The sequence below is a fragment of the Ipomoea triloba genome, chromosome 8 (genome assembly GCF_003576645.1).
Source record: "Ipomoea triloba cultivar NCNSP0323 chromosome 8, ASM357664v1".
In the NCBI taxonomy this organism is placed as follows: Eukaryota; Viridiplantae; Streptophyta; class Magnoliopsida; order Solanales; family Convolvulaceae; genus Ipomoea; species Ipomoea triloba.
In genome coordinates, this window is record NC_044923.1 from 8,431,491 (window position 1) to 8,440,198 (window position 8,708).

The window sequence follows — 8,708 nt, forward strand, 5'->3', positions numbered from 1 at the left end:
TATATATATATATATATATATATATATATATATATATATATATATATATATATATATATATATATATATATATATATATATATATATTACACACACACACACAACACACATACACACTATAAGCATAAATGACGTCGTATCCTAGTAGGGGTACGTAGCCCTATTTTAATTCGAATATTCAGGCGGGTCGGATGCCAAATTATCCCACCCAATCTGAAACCGTTAAACCGATGTCGTATTGGCCTTCGGTTCGGTTTACCTATTTCGGATTAGGCTCGGTTCAGCGATACTTAAGCGGCCCGCGATTCGGTCAATTTTCTCGGGTTAGTTGGGTATTGCACAGCCTTACGTGCAATTAGACCATCCAAAAAAAAGTGTGCAATTGAACCATTTAATATTAAAAATTTGTGCAATGGCATTATTTGTAGGTTTCTTGTAGGTAAAGCAAGTTAAGTTGCTGAGTTGGCATATAATGTGATAGATTTAAAAAGTGGATGCTGACATGGACATTAGGTTGAATATTAAATATTTTTTAATTATAAAATATAAAGAATTAAATGAAGGCGTCTTCTAGCTCCACTGCCCTGTGGATCTCCTCCGTTAGCTGTTGGTGAAAGACTTAGTGGCGGAGCCAATGCACTTGAGGAGCTCAGGGAGGAAGAACTTGAAAGCGGAGTAGGAGTTGAAGCAGACAAAGAAGACGAAGTTGTGATAGGCTTCGTCTCTTTTGAGGCCGGCTTTCTCGGTGTCGTCAAGCAGGGTCTGAGGTTGATGAAAGCGTTGTACATCTTGTCGGTGTAGAAAGAACAACATGTCCTCGATGAAACCAGGCAACCAACTGAGTCCAGAAAGCTTGGCATTGTTGCAGTATAATCCAAACAAGAACTCAAAAGCATTGACATCATTAATGTCGTTGTAGGCTTGTAGCTGGACTCCCCTTTCTTGGCCAACTCGTCCTTGATAAGGTTCGTGTGATATACTGGAGAATAAGCTGGACTCCTTCGTCTATGTTGACACAGGAAGAGGAGTCCACCTCCTCCGTTGATCTGGACGGAGGAGATATCTTTGCATTCTCCGTCCAGATTGGAATAATATTATATTTTCAATATATATATTTTTTTAAATTCACGGGGTCTTTCTCCGTCCATCCGGGTCTACCCGCGTTTACTCCGAAAGGCATGATAGTTGACCCAAGGGGAATGGTCACTTGTAGAATCGAATCCGGATTGTCTAGAAATTCTTACCTACGAAGAGAGCTCCCTTGCCACTTAAACTACCCCATTGAGTTCCTATAAATAATGCTAACTGCACAAAATTTTAATATTAAATGGTTGAATTGCACACTTTTTTATTCAATAACCTAATTGAAGTGTAAAAGTTCCAATGAACTATTTGACACTTTTTCCTTTAAAATAACCAACATCCTATATTTTATAGATCTATTTATTTTCTTCTTCTCCTCGCCATTTTTCCTCCGCCATCTCCAACATTACCGTCAGTTCCGTCGCTGCCGTCGTCGTCGCAGCTCCATTCTACACAGAATCCTGCCGTCACAGTTGCTGCTTCGCCATCCAGGTTTACTCTTCTTTTAATGGCACTTGCAGGGGTATCAAGGATCATTGGAGTTGATTTGGTTCGTTCCCAGCATATTTGAACTAGGCAAGGTTTTAATTTTTATGTATTTACTTTACTAATTACTACTAGGCTACTAGCTAGCCTCTCTGCATTTCCTTATTAGTACGTACAATATTTGGCTAAGTTTTGTTTGCTCTTTTGTATATATTTAAGTCTAGAAATTCGGTAGGACAGTTTTTCTCAACCCAAAAGACCATAGCAAACCAGTTCAAGAGGTGATTGTTGAGCAAACCATAGCTATTTTAAATCAGAAGCGCGAGTGGAGTGCACAGATATCTATTTTAAAAAAATAAAAAATTAGATATGATACAAAAATCGACATAGTATCGTTTAATTAAAAAATTGAAAATAGGGTACTAGGTACATTTAAAAAAAAAAAAAGAAGTGGGGTAATCCTTCAATTAATGACCAATCAACGCATGCAGTATCTGTTCATAACTACTTTCTCAACCTATTGAAGCACAAGAATCAGTATTGCCTCCATTGAAACTCGAACCCACCACCCCTCATATAAAGGGAAGGGTTTGATGCCACTAAACTATAAGGTCCTTGGCAGGTAGTGGAGTAGGTATGAGTATATGCACTACAATGGGAAAGAACACAATTACACACTAATGTCGTAATGCCATTATTTAGTATGCATACATAGATGATGGTACTTGGCACACCATTATGCTATTTACATAAAGGCATATTTCTATAAGATTAAGGATAAAGCTCGAATTTAGATAACCTCTGTGCTGGCACAACAATTAAGGGAACACATTTCTTAGTCACTATCCCAAATTTATCAGATAGGTCAAGATTTTTACCTTCAGGAAGATGCCAGTCAAAGGAGTGCAACAGTGAACTCAAAATATAAATAAGCATTTTCTCTGCCAAGGGAATGCCAACACAAATTCTCCTCCCAGATCCAAATGGCAAAAACCTATGATCATTGCCTATATAGTCTAAACCAGAAGTTTGGTTAAGGAACCTTTCAGGCCTAAACTCCAAAGGATTGTCCCAAAGTTGAGGGTCTCTATGTATTGCATACATATTCAGAAAGACTCTAGTGCCCTTAGGAATTGTGTATCCCCCAATTTGTGTAGTATGAGTTGGGCACCTGGGAACTAGAAGTGGTAATGCTGGGTATAAACGGAATGTCTCCTTCACAACTGCATCCAAATAGCTGAGCTTTGGTAGATGGACCTCTTCAACAATATTGTTTATCCCTACAATCTCCTCTAATTCTTTCTAGACCTTTTTCATTATCACTGGATTATCAAGTAATGTTGTCATAACCCACTCCACCATTGTGGTTGTGGTGTCCGTACCCCCTATCACAATATCCTATATAAATAGTAAACTATAAATTAAAAAAAGAAGTAACAAAGTAATAAGGAGCCGTAATTCTAAAGTCAAATGGTATTATATGCATTAAACTTTATATTACTTGAAGTAATTTGTTTGATTTACTTGTAGCACTTTTAGTATATTCAAACATAGCAACCAATTGAAGAATAAACAATACATGTCTACTACATGTCCTCGACTATACTGTAACTATAACTTGGTAATTAGTTATTTTTTTCGATTTAGTCCTTTATTCTAACAGTTGCTGACTCAATTAGATAAAAGCATCAAAGTCGAGCCAATAATTGAGGCTCAAATCCACAACCTCCCATATAAGGGAGCAACTTGGTGCTACTGGATCACAAGGTCTATGATGATGTGTTTGTGACAATAAATTATTAGAATATTTTCAACTATTAGAAAGTCATTGGAAATTTATGGTTCATAGTAAAAAATTAAGCGCCATATTCAATCAAGATTTTTATAAATTTTTAAAGAATTTTAACGACTTTAACACAGTTTAGTAGTGTTGGACCAAAATTGTCATTTTCATTTAAAATCAATCACTCTTAAGTTTGCCACCAGCAATTTAACCACTTTTAAAATTTAAGACACAAATTTTTGTCTTTTAATTTCTTAGTTTTTTTTTTTTTTTTGAAAGTTTTGAACTTAAAACAACCCTTTTGAAATGGTAATTGGGATGTCATTATACTACACTGGAGTTGACCTCTTAATCTCTTTAATTACATAAAGAAGAAGTAAAACTTTTTCAAAAAAAAAATCAAAACTTTTTAAAAAATGAAAAAATTTTGTTCACTTAATAAATGATTAATTAAAAAGAAAAAAGAGTAATTGAAAGTACGCGAGTTTTGAACAGACATACCAGCAACAGTGCCTTGATTGCTTGGAAATCCAATGATCTCCCAGCGGCATCACGCTCCTTCAGCTCTAAAAGGATCTGCAGAAAATCCTTCTTTTCGTCACCGTTGCTCACATTCCCAGATTTCTCAGAAACTATCTTTACACCTTCATTAATGATGGGCTCCAAAATATTGTCCACAGCATTCCTCATACCCTCCATCTTTGCCTCTATCCCCTGCAAATCAAATCTAGCAAGCCAGGGGAAGAAATCAGAGATATTAGGCACAGCCACCATGTCAACATACTTCCCCATTAACTCCCTAAACACTGCTCCAATCTTTTCATTCTTTTCTTCATCAGATCCCAAAGTACTTCCCCAAATCATTCTCGTCACAACGTTTAGTTCAGTAGAAGAGGCCAACGCCCCAATGTTGACAGGCTCACCTATCCTCGATTTCACACCTCTAATAGCCTTTCTAACCTCTTCTCTCCGGTGCTCGTAGCACGCTCGAAGGTTGGCGCTGCTCAGCATCTCCCGTACAAACACCTGTTAGAGCATCCTTATCAGTGGGATATTTCGCGGTTATTAAATAGTTTTTGTAAGTGTGATTAGGAAAGATAAAGTGTGATGAGAGAAAAAAAAAAAAGCAAATTTGATTTTAAAAAAAAAATTAATAAATAACTTTGTAGGGGGAGGAGCCCAGGGCATAAAGTGACAGCCACGCGGGTGCCACTTGTATTGTTAATTGGAGTGGGTCCCACTGTTCTGCATTATTTCTTCATTTGCAGGAGCAGCTTCATTCTTTCTCCCTCACCTCACTCCTCCATGTGACATTGATGCCTGACATTATCCCCTCAATATGCATCAATGTAGATGCTCTTATGAGTAAAGCTGTGTTTATTAATGACAAACTAATAGACTATAAATAGTATACCGAACAGAGGAAGTAACTGAAAGTTACAACTTATAGGTAGTCTACAGGAACACATTTAGACCAGAGAAATGAGCATAATTAATATCAACCAAACTTTAACACACCTTGCGGAGGTCCCGCCAGTAGGTGCCGCTTGGGGCGAAGGCAATATCGCGGCAGCCATACGTGCCGACTATCCCAGCTATGGGCGGGTCGCGGTTAGCGAAAACAGCGTCGTGGTCGCGAACCACCTGTTTTGCGATGGAGGGTGAGTTGATTACCACAACAAGGCGGCTCCCAAGTTGGAGCTTGAAGATGGGGCCGTACTTGCGGGTGAGGTCTGTGAAGTGGTGGTGTAAATTGGGGCGGAGAAAAGGCAAGTATCCCACCACGGGGAAGCCGCGCGGCCCCGGTGGCAATGGCAGCCGGGCTTTCTTGCTTATAGACTTTGCATAAACCCACACTACTGCTGAAAGGAGCAGTGCTGAGAACAACGTGAATTGAGCTAAGGTTTCCATTTCTGTGTGGTATTGGAACGTTTATCCTTGCAAGAGCTTTAAATAGATAGATAGATGCTTTCTCTTTGGAAGGGATAAACAGAAAGAGACTGCTTCGTTCAATGCCTAATTTGGAAAGTTAAGGTTGAAAATATGGGAGCTTTTTGTCCATACATTATTTAGTAATTGTAAAAATTATTCCTAAGTGCCGGTAGCGTTCACTTTTTTCTCCTAACTTCATTGGCGTTGTATTTGTTCATCCTTTTATTACTTTTTATGCTCATTTTTTTGTCTATAAGTTATACTAAAATTGTAAATTTCGTCCCTAATATGTTGTTAGTAAGGAGACCAAAAGTTAGGGGACAAAAGTGAGTATGACCAACAATCCGACACTTAATAACGAATTTTACAATTATCGTATAACTTAGAGACGAAAAGTGTAAGTTGTTCTCAAATAATTAAATTGGAATAGAATATGAATACTATTCTACTATACCAAGAAATTAAAAATAAAAAGTAATAGTGAAAATTTCACTTTTAATCATTGACTATTGTATCATTGTCACATTTAGTCTTGCTCTTTTAATTTTGTCACACTACATTTTTAAATTTTATTTGTTTGCTACATTTAGGATGTGTTTAGTTCAAACATTTAAATCGGAAAGGTTATCGGAATACATTTTATTAAATACATGTTCAAAATAAAATGTTTTTAAATTTATAAAATATGAAATTATTTAAAATCTAATTTTTCTTTAAATGAAATTATAAAATGTTGTGATCGGGTTATTATGGTGTTATTTTTAATTTAAAAATTATTGATTATTCTATTTTTAACTTAAAATTAAAAATTTATGTGACCAGTAATCTGGCTAAGAGCATTCTCAGTAGGAATATTTGTCAAATTTTTTTTCTTGATGACAGAGAGAGAATGTAGGAAAAGGAGTGGGAGAAATTATTCGACAAGATCGTATTTTTTGTGAGCTGCACGTAAAAAAAAATTAACCGTGTTGATGTACAAATTATTGTGTAGATCATAACAAAATGTACAATTGTACATTTTTAATATACTAAAAATACATTATTCGTGTACGAAATGCACATTATACAAAATAATGTATTTTATGTATTCAAATAATGCAATTTCTCTGAATATAATATACATTTTAAATATACTAAAAGTATATTATTTATTTACTGAATGTACATTATTTGATAGTAGGCTAAAGTGTCATCTAGCACCACGAACTATATCACATTATTCATGTCTCACCCTGAACTTTCATATCGTATATATCGAACCACAAACCAAAAAATAAAATTCACCTAGAATTTTTAGCAGGTTTCCTGTCTCCCTGCTGACATGGCGTAAGTTTTCCACTGATGTGACATTTCTTTTAACCGCCCATGTAAGCATTTACATATTAAAAATTAAAATAAAAAAAAAAAGAATACATTATGAAAATAAAGCATTTCTATAAATTGAAAAAATATTAAACAAAAAATTAACCAAAAAAATATAAATTTTACAAAAAAAATTGAAACATTGGAATTGCAAAATTGAAAAAAGTATACATTATGAAAATAAAGAGAAGAAAATTCTGGTTATTTTAATATAATATTTTTTAAAAAAATTTTAATATGTAAATGCTTACCTGGACAATATAAGGTTAAAAGAAATGCCACAGCAGTAGGAAACATGCGCCATGTCATCAAGAAGATAGGGAAACCTGCTAAAAGTTTTAGGTGAATTTTATTTTTTGGTTTGTGGCTCGATATATATGATATGGAAGTTCAGGGTGGACATAAATAATGGGATATAGTTCGTGGTGCTAGATGACACTTTAACCTTGATAGTATGATTCACGCAGTTGCGTGGAAAATAATGATTGGTGTTGATGCACATTTCACCCCACCGGATGATTAGGGTTGTCTTATCTTTTTCATTTCTACTTTCGTTTTTTATTTTTTATGTTTGGTTTCGTTTCCCACATGCCTTCACTATCTCTTATTTTGACAAGCAAAAAATCTGAAAATAAAAAATAAAATATTGAGACTCTAAGCTTTATCCTGCAGAATGATTAGAAATGGGAAGTTTATACTTCAACACGTGATACTGTATAAATTTCACAGATCAGAGACGGCAGATGACCATAGATTGAGTGAATGGTTATCATATGGGACAGATATCTCTTTGTGTCCATACTCGAGATTTTTTTTTTTCCTGCATGAAGCTTTCTTGCATTTCTTTATGTGGCCATAGATTTTTGGTTAATAGATTTGATTTTACTTTTTCAATTTTAGATATATTAAATATAATATATCTTATATCTACAGTGGCGGAGCCACCTTATGGGGTAGGGGGGCCCTGGCCCCCCCAACCCCCACCCTACCCTTACCCCTAGCTACCTTAAAATATTTTAGTAAATATGTATTTATATATTGATATAATAGGGATAAAATACACTTTTGGCCCCCCTCTAATTTTTTTAAACAATCTATTATGTTTATATTAAGTGAATTTAATATATATATATATATATATATATATATATTAAAATTTAAATTCATTAAATAGAAAGAAATAAACCAAATTAAATAATTAAAGTCACCATTTTCTTTTTATCTTATTTCTTTTATCAAGATTTTAATAATGGAGGGCATCAAATATCCATTTTATTTTAAAAGATCTCTAAATTTGAGATATATGCTTTAGTTTTATTAGTTACGTTGATTAATTAATTAATGATTTATTGTGTGTTTTAATTATTTATTAACACTTTGAAGATGTACATTTGCTTGTATAAATATTGTGAATCATCAGTAAAATGAATATCAATGAATTATGAAAAAAATTGGTGACAAAATAATTGACAAAACTTTTTATTTGATAAAAATTGACAATTTATATTTAAATAAATGTTGTTGTTCTTATTGTTGTTCTTGTTGAATTGTTGTTGTTATTATGATATTTTGTGTTATGTGAAAAATTCTAAAGTAATGATCGACACTCGTGTCAATCGTACTCATATATTTATGTATTTCATACTTTATTACACAAAGTATAATTAGAAATCATTATCAATAATAATTACAATAATGTATGATATATATAATACTACAGTACGATTAATTATAATGTCGACTAACACGGTAAATTTTCTCTACTACATTAATAGCCCCCCACCTTGAGTTTTCTGGCTCCGCCCCTGTATATCTATATACGTGAAGAAGAGAGCAATACAAAAATGTATGAACAATTAATTGAGATGACACTCTTTTTTTTTTTTTTTTTTGAATACTAAGATGACACTCTTTTATTGAATGAACTTTAATTGATAAATTACAAGCTAAGCAAATTAACATTCTATTTATAGGAAAATTTCTAATTAACTTTCTTAAAATAACTAACAATTAAACCCATCGTCCCACTAAAGTGACTAGCCACTAATTCCACTAATTAAAA

General features: G+C 33.9%; 1 protein-coding gene and 1 pseudogene across 1 annotated transcript; both read right to left on the minus strand.

Moving 5' to 3' along the window:
- Positions 1-2,206: 2,206 nt before the first annotated feature.
- On the minus strand, positions 2,207-5,245 carry LOC116027260 (annotated as a pseudogene).
- Positions 4,629-5,263, minus strand: LOC116026895 (flavonoid 3'-monooxygenase CYP75B3-like). The gene is made up of 2 exons (XM_031268321.1): positions 4,871-5,263; positions 4,629-4,751 (listed from the first exon to the last, which is right to left on the minus strand). Exons 1-2 carry the CDS (start codon positions 5,261-5,263, stop codon positions 4,629-4,631), a joined length of 516 nt encoding a protein of 171 aa, XP_031124181.1.
- Positions 5,264-8,708: the final 3,445 nt, after the last annotated feature.

What these genes read in the sequence shown, in the direction of transcription:
- LOC116026895 (XM_031268321.1), bottom strand. Translation starts at nt 5,263, where the DNA reads ATGGAAACCTTAGCTCAATTCACGTTGTTCTCAGCACTGCTCCTTTCA. An exon ending in ACTGGCGGGACCTCCGCAAG is followed by an intron (nt 4,752 to 4,870) that starts GTGTGTTAAAGT and finishes TACTATTTATAG; the next exon opens with TCTATTAGTTTGTCATTAAT.